General features: G+C 35.7%; 1 protein-coding gene and 1 pseudogene across 1 annotated transcript; one reads left to right on the plus strand and one right to left on the minus strand.

Moving 5' to 3' along the window:
• The first annotated feature begins 1,785 nt into the window (after positions 1 to 1,785).
• Positions 1,786 to 7,569, plus strand: LOC115986750 (annotated as a pseudogene).
• A 2,693-nt stretch (positions 7,570 to 10,262) lies between these two features.
• Positions 10,263 to 12,922, minus strand: LOC115986251 (probable leucine-rich repeat receptor-like protein kinase At1g35710). The gene is made up of 2 exons (XM_031109097.1): positions 10,783 to 12,922; positions 10,263 to 10,627 (listed from the first exon to the last, which is right to left on the minus strand). The coding sequence occupies exons 1-2, from the start codon at positions 12,920 to 12,922 to the stop codon at positions 10,263 to 10,265; spliced, it is 2,505 nt and encodes an 834-aa protein (XP_030964957.1).
• Positions 12,923 to 19,915: the final 6,993 nt, after the last annotated feature.

Raw genomic sequence — 19,915 nt, forward strand, 5'->3', positions numbered from 1 at the left:
TATTTTGGACATTTTAGAGGTTTTTTGGGGGGGGGGGGTATGTTGCTCATTTTAGAGGTTTTGGAGGTATTTTTCTCATTTTGTGGGTTTTGGGGTATTTTGGTCATTTTTTGGGTTTTGAGGGTATTTTGGTCAGTTTTTGGGTTTTGGGGATATTTTGGACATTTGAGAGGTTTTGGGGGTATTTTGCTCATTTTAGAGATTTTGGAGGTATTTTGGTCATTTGTGGGTTTTGGGGGTATTTTGGTCATTTTTTGGGTTTTGGGGGAATTTTGGTCATTTTTTGGGTTTCGAGGGTATTTTTGTCATTTTTTGGGTTTTGGAGGTATTTTGGTCATTTTTAGGTTTTAGGGGTATTTTGGTCATTTTTTGGGTTTCAGAGGTATTTTGGTCATTTTTTGGGTTTTTGGTCAGGGGGTATTTTGGTTATTTTTTGGGTTTTGGAGGTATTTTGGTCATTTTTAGGTTTCGGGGGTATTTTGGTCAGTTTTTGGGTTTTGGTGGTATTTTAGTAATTTTTAGGTTTTAGGGTTATTTTGGTCATTTTTTGGATTTCAGATGCATTTTGGTCATTTTTTGGATTTTGGAGGTTTTTTGGTCATTTTGTGGGTTTTGGGGGTATTTTGGTCATTTTTTGGGTTTTGGGGGAATTTTGGTCATTTTTTGGGTTTTGAGGGTATTTTTGTCATTTTTTGGTTTTTGGAGGTATGTTGGTCATTTTATGGGTTTCAGAGGTATTTTGGTCATTTTTTGGGTTTTGGGAGTATTTTGGTCATTTTTTTGGGTTTTAGGGGTATTTTGGTTATTTTTTGGGTTTTGGAGGTATTTTGGTCATTTTTTAGGTTTCGGGCGTATTTTGGTCAGTTTTTGGGTTTTGGTGGTATTTTAGTATTTTTTAGGTTTTAGGGGTATTTTGGTCATTTTTTGGGTTTCAGAGGTATTTTGGTCATTTGTTGGGTTTTGAGGGTATTTTAGTCATTTGTTGGGTTTTGAGGGTATTTTTGTCATTTTTTGGGTTTTAGAGGTATTTTGGTCATTTTTAGGTTTTAGGGGTATTTTGGTCATTTTTTGGGTTTTCGGAGTATTTTGATCATTTTTTTGGGTTTCAGGGGTATTTTGGTTATTTTTTAGGTTTTGGAGGTATTTTGGTCATTTTTAGGTTTCGGGGGTATTTTGGTCAGTTTTTGGGTTTTGGTGGTATTTTAGTAATTTTTAGGTTTTAGGGGTATTTTGGTCATTTTTTGGGTTTCAGAGGTATTTTGGTCATTTTTTAGATTTTGGGGGTATTTTGGTAATTTTTAGGTTTCGGGGAGTATTTTGGTCATTTGTTGGGTTTTGGGGGTATTTTGGTCATTTTCTGGGTTTCAAGGATATTTTGGTCATTTATTTGGTTTTGGGGGTATTTTGGTAATTTTTTGGTTTTGGGGGTATTTTGGTCATTTTTTAGGTTTCGGAGGTATTTTGGTCATTTTTTGGGTTTTGGTAGTATTTTGGTCATTTTTTAACTTTCAGGGGTATTTTAGTCATTTTCTAGAAATTTAGATTTTATGTTGTTTATTTAAATTTTAGATGGGTTTAGTGGGTATTAGTGAGATTATCCATTTAGACCCATCTAATTAAATAACCAAATAGGTCTTTATCCATTTAACCCAAATATTCAAATGGGTTGGGTTAAGACTTATCCAAATAAGGTGGGTAATGGGTGGGTTCATGGATATGGATAAAAATTGCCACCCCTAGTTGTGACTGATTCACATTCACATTCACTGGTGAAGTCATCGAGCATTCAACACTTGGCTGCGTTACTCCATGTAAATCTTGATGCCGGGGAAAGGTAGCTTCTGTTTCTTTAACTATGTCTATGTCTATGTGTGTGTTTGCTAATACAAATGCAACGCAATGCAAGTTGTGTTCTTTTTTCAATTTCAGATTTTTGTTTATTGCCCAATATGCAATGCAATGCAGCAAACACCATGGGTTTCATTCAGTTGACTAATTGAGTTTTACCTTTTCCTTAAAGCACTATGCTTTTTGTTGTAGATACCAGCTAATTCAAAGTGTAATTATTACGTACCTACTATTCAATATTCATGCTATGCTGTTGTGTTTTTCTTCTTCTTCATTACTTCAACTATCCTTTCCTTTCCTTTCCTTTCTTTCTTTTAGCAGAGTTTGTTAAGTTGGTGTAACTACAAATCATTTCACATTCTCATATTCATTTCCTCTTCTTCTTCTCAGTGACTGACTCTCATTGTTCAACCATGTATATACTGCAGGATTGGATTAAAAGGCGCAAAGTGGAAGAGGAGGAGTTAGAAAACATAGAGGAACAACTTCAACAATCAACTTCACATTCATCCTATTAACCACAAACATAAAGAGGTGTAATATTTCTCCCTTTTTTCTGCTCATCTCTCCGTCTAATCTAAATATTTACATGCCTGCTCTGCTACTTTGTATTTAAACATTAGATGGATACTCCAGATGCTAACCCAAACTATGTCTATGTGTGCGCTACTTTCTGTATTCTTTTGAAACTCGTTTTGGAAGAAAAAAAATTCAAATTATTGGATGTGCGTTGAATTGAATTATATTTAACATGTTATTTGTTTGGCAGATGCATCCATAATGAAGGATGTATGTACACATCCATATGGTTCTTTTAAAGAAATGTGTACACTTTGTGGCCAAAGGTTGCAGGCCGAATCTGATGTGGCATTGGGCTACATTCATGAGGTAAAGACTATTTGGCAGAGTTGTGAATTTTGGTTATCCTTCACTGCATATTGGAATTTGGAAGACAATATCTATGATGCTTGTGAAATTTTCAATTTGTCAAGGTATCATCCACTTTCAATGAGCTGTCACTTCTTATTCACGTAGTAATGGTCCCCTAATATGAAATTATTTTTTAAATTACAACTGGAGAGATGCAAAACATCTTTGAACTTATAAACCCATACCTATTCAATAATATAGTAACACAATTATAGTGATGATCTCTTTTTGTTTCAAATTGTAATTTGTCTAAGCTTGAACATTATTGCAGGGACTAAGGCTTCACAATGCTGAAATTGTCAATTTGAAAGAAGCAGACGAGAAGAATTTATTATGCCTTGAGAAGCTTTACTTGGTTCCTGCTAAATTCTACTCAGCTTACAGATATGGCATCGGAAGAAGAATATTTAAAGAAAAAAAACATATTCTTTGCAAGGTATTTCTGTTACCTTTATATTTTATTATATATTGGTAGTGTGCTTAGCATTTTTTTATATCATTGTTTTCAAATATCATGGTGACATTGCTTCTTTGTTAGTATAATCTTCTCTAATAAGCTTGGCTAGATACTATTGTAACATCATCATGTTGTAGAAATTTTAGAAGTCAACATGAACAATTACCGTTTGGTTTCATCAGTTGATGAAAGCTTTATTTGAGTGCTTTCAATTTGTCAATGGAATGTTCAGATTTCTAACCAAAGGTAGGTAAAACTCCCAAAGAAATGAAAATGATATAGTTTATTGCTTATGCAGTCGTATGTTGTAAAATCACCATAATCATGAATCACCTGGAAGTTTTGAGAGATTTGCTGGTGGAACCTTTTGTTCCTGCAGAGTGTTGTGGCCCTTGTGGGAAGTACTGCCTTCACTTGTTTGCACTTTTTTTGTCCCCCAACCCACCCACCCACACACACACACACACACAAATCCCTTCTTTTAAAGAAAGATTGGCAGGGTTTATATTTTATGCTTAAGGCAAGCTTAAATACTGTCTTTATTTGTAATATCACCATGAGAGTTTTTGGTCCGTAAGGCATGCAGCGAACTACAGATAGGAAAGGTTTGGTAATTATAGGGAAAAATTCCTATCATGTTATTCATTTTGCATGAATATGTGTTAACAAAATATAGAGCATTAAGCACCCATCACTTAAAAAGCAAATTTATTTAAGAATAATGACTTCCTCACTGTTTGTGTCCTTATCCCCTATAGGCCTTGGAAACTAAATAGAGGCTCTCTTATTAATTTATTTGATTATCAAATTGGCTTTTGGTTTCACTATATCTGCTCTTCTGCAGAAGATGTGTATTTATTCTTTTTTAAAATATTTATTATCTAATTCTTTTGGTTTTGATTGCACTGTCTTTTCTTTGACATTATGGGCATTTGAGTGACTTGATGTGCTTATGCCCTTATGCTATTCAAAAATTATGAAATGGACAGATGTCACAAAAGCCAGCCTCTCATGGTGAACATTATGCAAATTTATATGAAGAAGAAGCTACCTATCAAAAATATGTATATGACGAAGCTAAGACCCTTTGTTCGCACATTTTTAAAAGAAGCAAGTGAAATGTTTGAGATGTACATTTATACAATGGGTGATCAGCACTATGCATCGGAGATGGCTAAGCTGCTTGATCCTCAAGGAGAGTACTTCAGTGCTAAGGTGATTTCATGTAAGCATGGCACCCAAGAACATCGAAAGGGTCTTTGATATCCTGCTTGGGCAAGAAAGTGCTGTTCTGATTCTTGATGATACAGAAGATGTAGGTACATCCTTGATCAGCTGAATATCTCTGCTTACCCAATTTTTGTTACACATGATAATGATTTTGATCTTACTGTTTTACCCACTATAAGAAGAGGAAGTTCTTTCATAATAATGAGCCCTCTTATTTGTAGGGAAGAGAATCAGATTACGGAAATGGGCAATTTTATCATTATTTGAAGTATGTAGTAGTTTCATTCTCAGCGGTTCTTTTCTAGTTTTCACATTTTTTGTCCTTATACACATAAAAGCCCAAATTTGGAAGACTTGCACCTTACATCATGGTGGCAAAGACTCTTTTTCCTATTAAAGCATTGTTTACTTTACTATGAAATTTTCACCTCATTACTTATACTACCGAGCTAGACTAATTATTGTTGTTTATAGTCAATGATACATCACTATAGAAATCAGCTGTTAGAGGATTTCAGGGGATTGAATAGCAGTCCTTTTACATCAATGAAGTAGTATGTTTTAGTTTTAGAGGTCCTTAGAGCAATGGCTTGAGAGTATGTGAAGCTTGGAAAGCCAACCTCAATATGCAGAATTTTGGCACACTGGAGCACTCAAATTGGATCAGAAAGATTTTGTGGTCACAATTGTTTAGTGCATTTCTCTTTTTATTATGGTGGAAGGAAGCTACCATTTTTGTTATGATGTGAGTTACTGTACAGGTGCAGTCCCTTTATATTCAAATTCATTCTACTTATGGGTAACTGGGTGTAAAAGGTAATGGATACTGTTAGTCATGAACTCGTGAGAAATTAAGAGTAGAGCAAGGTGAAGGAGCATAGCTTTAGTTGATATGGGTCATTGAATCTATGCGTCCAGGTTTTGGCCTGCATTGAAACCTTGGTACCCAAAATGGATTAGATATTGAATTAGATGCATGAGTGTTGAGTCCTATATCAGGCATTTACTAGGTTGATTTGGATTGTGTAAGCAATTATGAGAAGCCCAATTGTAACTTGACTAGTCGTTTTTGGGGTATAGCACAGATGTGGCTAATTCTTCCTTAGGTTATGACAAATGGTAATAGATTCAACCCAGTAACATCACTGTAGCCCAATGTGGGCCTTGATGAGGATGCTAGGTATTTTTTTTGATGGAAGAGGATGCTGGTTATTTAAGTGGGGACATTGTGGTATCCTAAATGGATCAGATATTGGATTAGATTGTGTGAGTGTTGAGTCTCAAATCAGTTGTGTGCTGGGTCAATCTGATCTATATAAGTGATCACAATAACTTGACTAGTCATTTTGACGTATAACATAGATGTGGCTAGGAGCTTACTTGGGTCGTGAAAAAAACACTACTAGCTCTATGCAGTTATGGTTTTCCAATCATGCTATCGTTTACTTTTGGTGTCTTTGGAAACATGTTTGTAGTTGTAATGTCAAACATATAGACAATGAAGTCCAAATAGAATGAGCTAGAACTCAAGTATGAATTTGAAAGAGCGAAGGTGCCATTGTAGTTTGCATCTTTGTTTGTTCATGCTGTCTTCCATAAAATGGCAGAGTTGACAGAGCTAAGGAATGTGGTGTTCTACCCTGCTGATGTGAGTAATGCTCATTTGAAAATTTGAAAATCTGTCTGAAGCCATTGAAGGGAAATTTGAAAGTATTTCCTAGTACCAGCTTGCATGTGGTTCATTCTTTTATGTGTAATTTTTTTTTTGGTGGATAATATTTGTACTTATTCACTTATTCTTATGATATAGGTGCATAGAGAAATGATATATATTATTTGTTCAAATTCATTTCCATGGCCTTTAAACTTGCAATTTATCTTATAGGTTTATGTATCTGCAATCATCCTGTTACCATAAGCTTGACGCAAATGTTTTGTGCTATTGTAGGTATGGCCAAAGAACAAGAAGAATTTGATAGCAATGGAAAAATACCTTTCCTTTGGTTCAAGTTGCCATGGCTGTAAATCTCTTGCTGAGTTGAAGAGGGACGAAAATGAGACTGCCGGAGCACTTGCAACTGTGCTTAAGTTCTTAAGCAAATCCATGATACGTTCTTTGATGTATGTCCCTCTTTGATTCTCTTATTGATATTAGCTGTTAGATTTGTTGTGTGATAAATTCTTATGTATGGGAACCTTCTTGCAGGAACTTAAGGACAATCTTGTTGACAGAGATGTGAGGCAGGTAATTTTTTTTCTTGACAGCTGAAACATGACCAATTTGTTATTCTAAGCTGCTTGCACTGGTGTGATCTTTTGTTGTCCATTCCTGGCCCCTGGTAGCAAGAACCTCTACGTAAGTGTAAATTTAACATTCCTGTGACAAGGATGATATTAATTTTGTCCCAATGGGACTAGAAAAACTGCACAATTAATGGTGTTTGTGTTAAGGTATTAAATCTGGCTCATTTAGTGTTATAGATGTCTGTAAACTTCTTAATTACCACTACCATCTCTCTCTCCTGTTCTGCCTTGGTTCCACTTAGTCTGGCATGTGTTCTAGCATATTGAGTGTAACTTAGTCTAAATAATGCATCCTGCTTTTGTTTTGGATTATTAGTGGAGATCCATTCTCAGTAAAACATTACTTAAGGCAGGCTGATGGTTATTATAAATATTGATTGGACACCACGCGTTCCTCGTTGTGATCATGAATTTGTTTTTAAAATATTTTGTGGTGACTTCAGTATTATTTATCTGTTGATTCCCTCATTCCTTGTGATAAACTTTTGCCTGTTTTCCTAAAAACTTTAAAAAGGAGAATTATGGACTAGTTGGTTTTTCTTTATGAAGATTCGTATAAATAAAGATATTCTTTCTGCAGATGCTGTAAACAGTTAAGAAGTTCTGAAGGGGTGTAAAACTGTGTTTAGCCATGTGTTTCCCACCAGAGACCAGGCTGAAAATCAACCTCTGTGGAAGATGGCAGAATAGCTGGCAGCTGCTTGTGTGACAAAGCTTGATTCATCTGTGACACAACTGGTCTCAAAAGAAGTTGGAACTTGGAACAGAGAAGTCTCAATGGGCAGTGAAACAGAACAAATTTTTGGTCCTTACACGGTGGATAGAAGAGTCAAATTATAGGTGGCAAAAGCAATCTGAAGAGAACTATTCTGTCAACCCAATGAAGAGCCAATAACTCATTCTTTTGTAGCAATGCTCACCATTTTGTTGTAAAATAAGTTATAGAAAAGGCGGATGCAGCAGGTTTGATGGTTAAAAATCACCTGATAGGTTCAAAAAATGAAAATAGTGGTAATTAATTATCTGGGAAAGTAAATGCTGGATCCTAATCTATTTTTGTTGTATATAAATTAAATATCTGGATTCTCTTTTAGTGAGATTCGAAGTAACTGGGAAACACTCGGCTAATGGTGTGAGACACCAGGACTAGCCTACTAGCAGTAAACTATCAAGAGCCTTGGGTGACCACTAATTTTTATCTTGCCATAAAATTTCATGCCAGTATCAAGTGGAGTTCTCTCCTATTTCATGGTCATTTCCTAGTTATGTTGTTAAGAGCTCTAAAGTTTGAAGTTTGTTTATGTAGACTCATATTATCCATTCTAGCAGAGTGGTGCCATTGTAAATGCAAACAACACCTAAACCCATTTGGATGTTTGTTGCATACCATATTTTGTGTTCGTAGAAAATTTTAATAACCTTAAATTTAGAAGATGATTCAAAAGAGTAATATGGTTATAATGCAGAAGAACCGGAGCGAGTAGATATAGCTTTATGCGGTCAAGCCAGTTAGCCTTGGCTGACTAATAAAGATCCAAAAACAGTATCTAGAACAGCACAGCTCAACAGTTTTGAGGGATCTTTTATCAACCCCTTCAGTTTGTCAGAACCTAATAAGTAAAATTAATTTTTTATTTTTTGTAAAAGAACAGTTGTGTAACATGCGACTGTTTTTGGTCAGGAGTTTTGCGAGTGCTTCCATTTCTTAAATTATCATATTCAACCCACCACAATACTTGTAATATTTTATATCAGCTTGTTAACATAGCACTATAGGGTAGCAAGTGGTTTCAAGTCTAGAAATTATTAACCGGTGTGCATTAAGCTCACTCTTGCCCAACAGTAGAATTGACAGGGAAAGTGCATGGAAACTGGATGACCGCATGCTTTGATATGCCTGGAAAGTTCTGAAAATGAACAAGCAATTCTTAGATGACCAACTCACTAAAACTGCTGGCGTAAGTCAAGTAGCAGGAGATGACTTGGGTTAAGTCTGAACCCCAATTGTGTTCTGATGCAAACAATTGAAAGGTAAGGTAAGGTAATGATGTTGCAATGAGCTAATGATTTTGAACACTAGATGCCTAAGAAAAAGAATATAGGGAAAAATAATGAAGTATACAACATAATACTGTATCATATTATTGTATATAAAGCCAAGCTAACAAAGAAACCAAGCAAGGCACCAGCTATGGCTTCAACCTCAGTATGGCCAATTGATTCTTTTAGAGAAATTAAATTCTCAATAGTTCTTTCTATTCATTCTTCAACATTGGCTGCTGAGCCAGAAGACAACACCGCCTGATTATTTTGCCTCATTTTGTCATCTGATCTAAGTAATAGAGGAGAATTTGTTGATTTTGATGTAAAAGAACTTGCTTCCTCAGACACGAGGGGCCCAAGTCTCTCCAAACTTACTGGCAATGATGTTCCTGGTTGAGAATCAATCATATTTTCTCTATCCTTAGTGTGAACTGAATTAACATGTATTTTGGCCAGCACTTTAGTCAAGACTTTTGCATGATTTCCTACTTCTCTTCTCACACCCTGCAGAAGTAAAATCAACACTCAGATTGATGTTTCAGTTTGACTATAATTTAGGAAACATATGCAACTTCTGAAAATGTCATGTAAAAATCTCTCATTGTACAAAACTGAAGTACATCCTGAGAACATATTGAAAAATATCTAAACATTTAGATGTGAAGAAACTAGAGATATGATAGCATGACTTATGAGTTGTTTGTATGGGACAAAATTAGGTCTGGTTTGACCTATAACCATAAACGACTTCATAAAAACCTCATTTTTTGCTGAACCTTAAGCACGACACCAGGTTTATGGAGAATGCGGCGTTCTCTTTCTTATTCTCTTCACTATCATTTCCTTTATTTAGAAAACATGCTTACATACCTCAGAAAATACATTCTTACATATGACTTCTTTAGTGGCTAGGAACTACAGCAAAAGCAAACAATTTAAAAAAATTTATAGCTGACAAGAATGAAGTAATAGTCTCAATGACGCAGCTCATTTTCCTGATGGAGTAGCTTTGTTTTGGTGAAGATTGTGACTGATAATGGAGCAGCAACTGAGGAATCATAAATTAGTTATTGCAGGAGTGTGGTTGTAGTTGGTGGAAAGTAAGGAGATAAACCAAGTTCAACCCTTCGTTGCAATCAGTGCATATGATGGGTATAAATGTATAATATTCCTTGAAAATTAGTGGGATGTCAACCTTCCAAGTTGTAGTTTTAGATAAAAGTTATAAGCTACATGCAAATTAATTCTAAGTGGAAGATCAAGCTACACTGAATCCCTTTATATTTAATTATTCGCTCATATAATTTTTATGACTACAAGAACTACCAACTTATTTTTGAACTTCATCCTATGGGCTAAGTGGGATGCGTTCAATTTGCAAAACTTGGGAAAGGAGTGATATTACATCGATCTAGACACTATATCCATGATCCATTAGGTCTTTCTTCATTCAAATATATTCTTTCTGCCAAAGTTGCGATATTGAAATTTCACGGAAAGGTTTCACCAATGTTGCTTTGTGAGAAAGAAATTTCTGAGACACACTTTCCATGGTTGGTCGGGACTTTGGGTTGGAATGTAAGCATGCAAATGCTATTGTTGCAACAAGGGCAATATCTTGCACATCCCGTTTATCTGTTGGAGGCGAGAGGCGTGGATCCAAGACATCCTTTAGCATTACATCTTGATTGGATGAAGATAGTGATAATGACGAGAGGAACTCTCCTGGATGCATTCCCATTATTGTTTCTAGTGCCACTACCCCAAAGCTATAGGCATCACATTTTTCTGTCAGGACCATAGTATAGGCAAATTCTGCCAATAAATAAATAAATAAATAACGCCCTTAGTACATATTTGTTTTATATTTTCTTATTAGCATGTTATTCAAGTCTAAACAATAAAAGTGCCAGGAAGAAGTATGAAATATTAAAGTGATGAAATGGTAGAAGAAGGCTTGAAGTGTTCACCTGGAGCAACATACCCATATGTGCCTGCAAGTATAGTTTCATGGGACGAATTGGGATTCAGAGGTCTTGCTGTACCAAAGTCAGAGACAAATGCCTCAAATTCCATATTCAATAGAATGTTGCTGCTTGATATATCCCGGTGAACAATTGGTGGGTTGAAATTGTGATGCAAGTAAGATAAAGCATGTGCCACACTCTTAACAATGCTCACTCTCTTTGTCCAGTTCAACTCAACAGCTTCATCATCATTGCATAGGACACAATATAAGCTTCCCCTTTCCATGTATTCATAAACCAAAAACATACATTGCTTGTGTAAACAAAATCCATGAAGCTTCAAAATGTTTCGATGTCTTATTTCAGATAATACTTTTACCTCAGTTTCAAAACTCTTGATGAGAGCTGCCTCCTTTGCTTCTATTTGATGAAGTTTCTTCAAGGCAAAAATATATCCGTTGGGCAACTTTGCTTTGTAAACACTGCCATAACCTCCGGTTCCAATACAATATTTGATGTTGAAGTCCTCGGTTGCTTTAATGATATCTTCATATGCAATTCTTCCATCATAATTCCATATTGAGAGTAAATCTCCATTTCTGTTTACAGTTCTCTCGGATTCAACATCATCATTCTTGGATAGAAATATATATAGATATCCAAAAATAGAAAGGTAGAATAATAGATATAGACTGACAGTGGAGAAGTGAAACCTATCCCTCTCTGGTTCTTCTTCCGAATCTGTGGTTGTAGATGTCAAGCAAGAAGGCATACCCTTGAATTCACCGCATAAACCCTTGTTGCCAATGATTGCTTGTGGTGGGTATCTATCTTTAAACTCACGCGGAATCTTACCCTCCAAATTATTATATGACAAGTCAATGGATGATATCTGGGTCATGGAGTTAAGGAAATCAGGTATGGTACCAGATAGATTATTATGGGAGAGATTCAAGAATTCTAGGCTTGTCAATTCTCCCAGATGGTGAGCTATCCTTCCACTAATGACATTATGACTAATGTCAATATAAAATAGTGAAAGGCTGCCAAACTGGGCTGGAATGCTTCCATTCAGACTATTGTTGTTCAATGACAAATGCTTTAGATTGTTGCAATTCCCAATATGAGTTGGGATATTTCCAACAAGCCTGTTGTGGGAGAGGTCTAAATGTAGAAGATTGGAAAGCAAGTCTATTCCAGGAGGTATGCGGCCAGAAAGTTGGTTAGAGGACAGATTTAAGTACTCCAATTGGGTTAATTTGGTAAGTTCAATTGGTATGACACCAGACATCTTGTTATTAGACAAGTCCAGCCAACTTAAATGTTCTAAATTCCTAATTTCTTGGTCTATGAAACCTTCTATGAAATTTGAATGAAAGGACAAATAATTCAATCTGGTTAAATGATTAAGGGATGAGGGAATTGAACCATTAAGGTGATTAGAACTAAGATCCAGGTGAACTAGCTTTTTCAAATTTCCTACATCTGAAGGGATGGAACTGTTGATTTGGTTCAAACTGAGGCATAGAGATGTCAAGTTGGTCAAATGAACAAGGGATGAAGGGATTGGACCTATGAGCATGTTACCACTTAAGTTTATGGCAACCAGATTCTTCAGATTTCCCAGTTGCATGGGGATGGGACCCTTAAAATGGTTATTTGAAAGATCCAGCTCTACTAGTTGGGTGAGATTTGCTAGCCAAGCAGGTAGCTCACCTGTCATATTATTTGAGGACAGGTTGAAGTACATGAGCTTTGAAAGAACACCAAAATGAGCAGTGATGCTTCCTTGGAGTCCGTTCCCACTAAGATCAAGCCGAACAAGGTTTGGGAAGGAAGAGAAGTTGAGTTTCCCAAATTCGTCACCCACGGTGAAGTTACGAGGTGGTTTAATCTCTGTCACACTTCCAGCTTTGTTACAAGCTATACCAGGCCACTTACAATGACTTGAGGTATTGTTTCTATTGGAACTCCACCAGTGCCACCAACCACTCTCCAGCAGAGCCTCTGCTTCATGTTCAAGCGATGATGATGAGTCACTTGCTCTCACTAGCAATATTGCACTATCTATAGTAGAAGAAAAGGAAAGAACGAAAATAACACATACTACTATCGGTTTAGAGGTCAATAGGAAGGGTGCCATGAATTAATCTGCAGCTGGTTAATTGCTAGGCTGATTTTGCCGGAGGACTTAAAAAGGAACCGAGTGAAAGTGATAGGCAGGGTACATCAGTTATTGGTCTTATGTTCTGTATAGAAAATATTTTGGTTTCTACTTTCTACTTTGTAATTCCATGTCCTATCTTGTATCTGTCAAGAAAAGTTGGTTATGCAAGACTTGTAAGCGGAACCATCCATGCAAATTCATCGAGGGGCTAAATTGTTTAGTCCCCAGTTTGGTGTTAAATATTAGCTATGATATATTCCATGTTGAAGGCTTATATCCACGGAGGAAACCCTTAAGGGTTACATCTTTATTGTATAAGAATGTGGTACAAAACCTGTGTTATAATGAACCATAACATGAGTGTATATAGTAAACTTAACCCTAAACCAATAGACTTCTAATACAAGTAGAAGACTTGACTTGCATACAAAGTAGAATTAGACTTGGACCTATGCCAATGGACTAATATATCTCTAATAGGTATATTAACTCTTAACTAAGAAAAATTGTGACAATAGTCTTAACCGTAAAACAAGTATTGCATGGTTGAAGGACCTATCATTGTCATAGTGGCACAACTAGTATAGCAAAGACTGAACCGTGTCAAAGAATGCATTAATACTCTTTATTTGTTAGTGTCACTGCTCAAGACTAACAAATGTAAAATATCTTTTTTTGATTTTTGATTTTCAATTACAATATACTTGTTCTAATGTCAACAAGTCATTTTTGTTAGGTTTAAACTTAAGACTTCATGCTTTTGATCTTGGCCCAAGAAGATATGCAGCAGAAAATTAGTTGCTTTGATCGGGATATAATGACAACGAAATATCCAAAAAACTTCCAGACAGCAATATTTCTTTGATAGTAATAAGGATCTTGACTTGAAGTTTATAAGAGCTAACCCATGATTGGGGCTAGGTGAGTTTGGTCCTTATTGCATTTGCATTGATGTTTCCCCTTGACAAGTCTTCCGTGATAACTTGTCAGTCTTCACAGAAAAACCAAAGGACCTAATTGACTTCTAGCCTATATAAGACCACCAATAAATCTATTGGGTCCATATGCATGGACCATATCGGTATTTAAATTTCCAAGTCCTCTAGTACGTATGACAAGCCTAGCAATTTTTATTTTCTTTTTTCTTTTTGCTGAATAGAAAAGGGTGTCTCCAGTGTGGAGTCATGGACCTCATGGCACGTTTAATTATTAATGATATAATGAATAGCCCTCTTGACCTGTTGCCGTGAAGTAGCTTCCTCTGCTACCTTTTTTTATTTTAATTATCTTATTGTGGCGGGCAAAAATAAGTCAAACTTGTTTTTTTCCTCACACAATTTATTTGTAAAGATGGGATGCCAATCAGCCTTTGTTACCTCTATTTAGGTGGACTGGACTAAGTTAGAAATTAAAGGATAAATGTTAAAGTATAAGTATGAGATGCGAGAATTGGTTAAAAATAACCTCAAATTGCTTATATTATGTTCCTCGAGTTTGGTCCGAGATACAGATTACACTTGTTCTAAGATTACAATGATGATTCTCTTATTTCTCTCTTTTTTCAGATGTTTACATCCCCTCTTCACAGTGGCCTCTCTGCCTTATATAGTCCCCTAGGTCATATCTTGGCCTTCCACTTGGAGGGTTAGGGTTGATGTGCATTGATAATAGCTTAATTTTGCATATTTATATCATTGTTAGAAAGCATTATCATACTTATTTTAAGTTAATTCATGCATTTTATATTTGGTTTTGGAATAATGCTGAATAATCAATTTTGTGCTTAATTGAATCTTATTGCGTGAATTTGTCTTTTGTAGGAGAATGGAATTAAACAAGTGGATTTGTGCAATAAAGAAAGTTAATGGACTTTAATTTTACAAGGGCCATGATGAAGTTAAAGAAGACTAACCCAATTAAATTCAAGTCCAATTGGAGCAAGGAATTAAAGGAAATTTGCACCAAATCCAAGTTCAATTCGGATTAGGATTCTAGACTACACATCAGTTAGTATTTTTGGCACAACTTTCGGCTCAGATATCCAATCGAGATGATTCAAGTTGGGCTGGAAAGTTAACTTAAAGGGCTACAACTTTGTAGTTTACAAAAGTCCGAATTCTGACGTTAAATGGGCCAAAATCGTCGGTTAAGTGAAGCCTAAAAATCTGAGATTTTCTCCAAATGGGAATTCAACTTGTAATAGGATTCCTTGACCGATTTAAAGGCTCTTTAGGGAAAAATTCATGGGGGGCTAAGGCTAGTGCTGGGGCTAAGGCTAGTGCTAGGGCTAAGGGCTGTACATAGAGAGTGCGGTTACTTCTTTGGTTTTCTTCCATGACAGTTAGTTTTATTTTATTTGTCTAATTTAATGTTTAGTATTTTATTTTTGTGTTTTCTTTCAATTACCATGAGTAGCTAAATTTATAATTAGGGTAGAGGATGAAACCTTGTTAAGGATTAATAGTAATATTTATGTGATTTGATTTTTCCCACAATAATTGTTCTTTAATGATTTAAATTGTTCTTGCTTCATATCAATTGACTAAGATGAGATTCTAGATATGAGTTCAATCATGTTTTTCTCATGATTTAGGATTTATCTTAATTAATTGAATGCTTGGTTTATTAATTCTTGATTATAAAGTTGGATATCGCTTGTGATTTGTCTGTTAATTGATACAATTTATGATTTGATTTTTAGAATTGGATATATCTTGTGATTTGTTTGGTTACAGATACAATTGATGATTTGATTTTATACTTAAGAAGCAAAGAAGAACATGCTTTTGATTTTTAAAATAAGGATTTTAATGATGATATTTTCCATGATAGCAAGATTGATTTATAGATTTTCATGCAGTGATTGGGAAAAATTAATGATCATAAATATATGCTGATATGATTTACAAGGCGGATTCCAAAACCTTAATTCCTTTCTCTTGATTGTTTACATCCTTTTTATTGCTTTATATCTTTTGCTTAGTTTAACTATTTGCTTAATTTTATTATTTGTTTAGTTTATTTAATTGCAAACAACCAATTTTTATTAAACTAGATTAGGATTAATTTGGTTAAGGTTTAATTAATTTTCCTACGTTCATACAAGTCCATGTGGGTTCGACCTCGTTCTTGTCCAACTATACTTCGGTACAGTTCGTACATTTGCGAGTACTTTAAAATTTCACAACAAGGGTTCATTTTCCTTAATACGTGTTCCATCAAGACCTCACTAAAAGGTTGTTACACCAGGCTATGAGTTGTGAGGACACTGTTGAATGGTCATTTTCTCATTAATGCGGTCAACTAAGTGGGCTTAGTGCATTTAATGTGGAGGTGATGGGTGCTTTATTTGCATTCTTACCTTTCTTGCTTGATGACAAATCTTTCTTCTCTTCCTTAGTTTATGTCTGATGGTCTTCAGAATTGGTCCTTAGTCTTTCCGAGGACACGTCAACATCCTTGGGCACTATAGTCTCCTTACGCTTGTGGCGAGTTGCTTATACTTTCCCAAGGACTTGTTGTCAGTGCTTTCTGAGGTCTATTCACAAATATGGAAACTCCACAAGTATAAGTGCTTGTGGGGTGTGATGGTTAATATGTCAATGGCTAATATTCTTAGCGTGATAGACACTCCACAAGTATAAGTGCTTGTGGGATGTGAGTAATAAGGGTCAGTGTTCAAGTCTCTAGAAGGGAGTTTAACACACATACACTTAGATCAGGTAAGCTAGAATAGAATTCTATATATATATATATATATATATATATACACACACCATTCATTTTCTTTTTTAGTACTCTTTCAATTTATGACAAAAAAAGTTTCCACACTAATTTGAAATGGATCATAATTATGAACCAATAATAGTCAAATGGCTAATATGTCAATGGGAAAAACAAAAATAAAACAAAAAGTGACTCAGATGGCATTGGTTTAAGCACTCCAATGTTAAGTTAAGGGTGACCTTAAAGAAAAATTCTCCATGGAGATAATGTGCACTACCCATATCTTAGGGTGAGAATTTGTTAAATAGATGTAAAATAAGAGTATTCTCGTCTGAAAATGTAAAGGAAAAAAAATAAATACATTTTAGATAACAAAAAACCATTTTATCTATTTTACCTAACCAATTTTATAATACACCTTACATTTCATATTTTATTTTAGAATACAATACATTAAAATCAATTTTTGTTTCTTTCTCACATAGAAATCAACCCAACACCGTCCAACCACCATTACAACCTGTTATAAAACCCAATCAATCCATCACAAAACCCAAAATTTTAACCCAACCACAACCACCATTGATGACCACGGCAACCCCAATGCATGATGGTGAGAGAGAACAAAGAGAAAGAATAGAGAAAACAGAAACCCAAATGCTTGTATGTGGGTGTTTAAAACATTTTACTTTTCTTGAGTTCAAGAAAAAAGGCCAATAGATTTTACTTAGGGCTGAATACAATAAAGCCTGTGGTGAACTATCTAATTAGAAAATCTATACAGTTCTAGAAGAGATGTATAGATTTAATTGTCTACCAGTTTTTCTAGAATTTATGAAGTTTGTGTTTAAATTATAATTTAGATTTAGTTGTCTACCAGTTTTTCTAGAATTTATGAATTTTGTGTTCTAATTATAATTTTGTTAGATGTGTCTTATATTATGCAATTCCCTTCTGATATTTTGGGCCCAAATTACTTGCTTTTACATTTGCAAAGATGTGCAATAGAATTTAGTGTATAGAAGAACAAAACTACTCTTTGGCCATTGCTTCAGTGGTTTCAAAACCACTTGTTTTACACGTTCAGATTCTTCAAAATCATGATTATTAGGATAGCGGTAATTGCATTCCTCCAAGTTATCAAAACTTTTAGTTTTGCCCACTTGGACTCGCAAAAAACGTGAGGTTGGTCTATCTCAAAAAACCCTAGGACCTGAACCACCCTCTACCAGAAAACGCCAATACTCATCTTCATCAGATTTCCCTTCCAAACGACAACAAATAATCCAGGTTGCTTATGATGATTACTCTAAAATGGTGGAGGCTGCAAAGCAGCCCCGCCAAACCCAATGAATTGCTTAAGTTGGAACTGCTGTGGATTGGGACAGCCACATGCAGTTCTGGAGCTCACCAAGTTGGTGAAAAAATATTCCCCATCCATACTTTTTCTTATGGAGACTAAAGCAAAGGACAGTCACTTAAAGAGACTCTATTCGAAAATACACATGGAGAACGTTTTCATTGAGCCAAGGGTCAATACAGGTGGTGGTTTGGCACTTTATTGGAAGGACGGACTTAACCTCAAAGTTGTAGATTCAACACCAACATTCATTGATGCAGTAGTTAACCCAGGAATGGATGACGCCTGGCGATTAACGGGTTTTTATGGAAACCCAGTAACGGCCAACCAGGAACGTTCTTGGGCACTACTAAGACACCTCTGCTTGAAGATGGATTTGCCTTGGCTTTGTGTGGGGGATTTCAACGAAATCACCAAAGCCGAGGAGAAGAAGGAGGGATGCTCCAAGACAGGAATGTCAGATGAGAGAATTCAGGAGTGTTTTGGATTTTTGTGGATTTCGGGACTTGGGTTTTGTTGGGCCACCTCTCACGTGGAGTAATAATCATTTTGAAGGAGAGATAATATGGATTTGGCTGGATAGAGGGGTAGCAACTCCATCATTGTTTGAATTGTTTCCAACAGTTTGACTCCACCACATCGAAGATACATTATCTGACCATTGTCCATTGTGGTTATGTTCTGACGATGAAAATGTTAGATTTTATAAGAAATCCAGGCCTTTTCGCTTCGAGGCTGTATGGTTGAAATATGAAAGATGTGAGGGGATCATCAAATCTGCATAGGAGGGAAAAAATGTGGGTGAACCGGTTGGAAGGTTAATATGCAAGGTGGATGCTTGTCGATTTAATTTGCAAAAATGGAGCAGACTATCTTTTGGCAATATTCGCCATCTGTTAGCTCAAAAAAAGAAACAATTAGCACAAGCAGAACACATGTCCATGGCAAGGACGAATCATGATTAGGTCCGGTTGCTAAGAGGTGAGGTTTATGATCTTATGGTGAAGGAAGAATGTTTATGGCATCAAAGATCAAGGATAGATTGGCTAAAGAGTGGGGATTTGAACACAAGCTATTTTCATAGCCGAGCTACCCATCGAAACAAAAGAAACTTTATTTCCAAATTAATTTTGGAGGATGGGTCTGTGGTGGACGGTGATAGGCAGATTGGAGAGGCTTTGGTGGATTATTTCAAGAAAATTTTTACCTCCACTTCCCCTTCAAGCTTTGAACAGATTCTTCGAGGAATTGACACAACGGTTACCCCATTGATGAATGCTGAATTGGTTTGAGATTACACAGCAGAGGAGGTGGAACGTTCCTTGAAACAAATGAAGCCATTAACAGCACCAGGACTAGATGGTATGTCTCCAATTTTTTTCAAGTCTTATTGGAACTTTATTGGCAAGGATGTAATTGATGCTTCTCTAAAAATTTTTAATTTGGAGTCCATGCCTAATAGCCTAAACCACACATTCATTTCCCTAATCCTAAAAATTAAATCACCTGAAAAAGCCAAGGACTTTCAACCTATAAGGCTTTGCAACGTCCTATATAAAATTATATCCAAAACCATAGCCAACCGTCTGAAAAAATTACTTCCCAAGTTAGTCTTGGAATCACAAAGTGCCTTCCTATCAAATAGATTGATTTTTGATAACATCCTTGTTGCATTTGAAACCCTTCACCACCTAAAATATAAGAGAAAAGGAAAAACGGGGCTAATGGCCCTAAAGCTCGACATGAGCAAAGCTTATGATAAAATGGAATGGATTTTCCTTGAAAAAATAATGTAAAAATTGGGTTTTGATAGGAGGTGTATTTCATTTATCAGTTCACGTATCAGATCTGTTTCTTTTTCTGTTTTGGTTAATGGTGAACCA

The sequence above is a fragment of the Quercus lobata genome, chromosome 4 (genome assembly GCF_001633185.2).
Source record: "Quercus lobata isolate SW786 chromosome 4, ValleyOak3.0 Primary Assembly, whole genome shotgun sequence".
Lineage (NCBI taxonomy): Eukaryota > Viridiplantae > Streptophyta > Magnoliopsida > Fagales > Fagaceae > Quercus > Quercus lobata.

What these genes read in the sequence shown, in the direction of transcription:
- LOC115986251 (XM_031109097.1), bottom strand. Translation starts at nt 12,922, where the DNA reads ATGGCACCCTTCCTATTGACCTCTAAACCGATAGTAGTATGTGTTATT. An exon ending in ATATGGGTATGTTGCTCCAG is followed by an intron (nt 10,628 to 10,782) that starts GTGAACACTTCA and finishes ATTTATTGGCAG; the next exon opens with AATTTGCCTATACTATGGTC.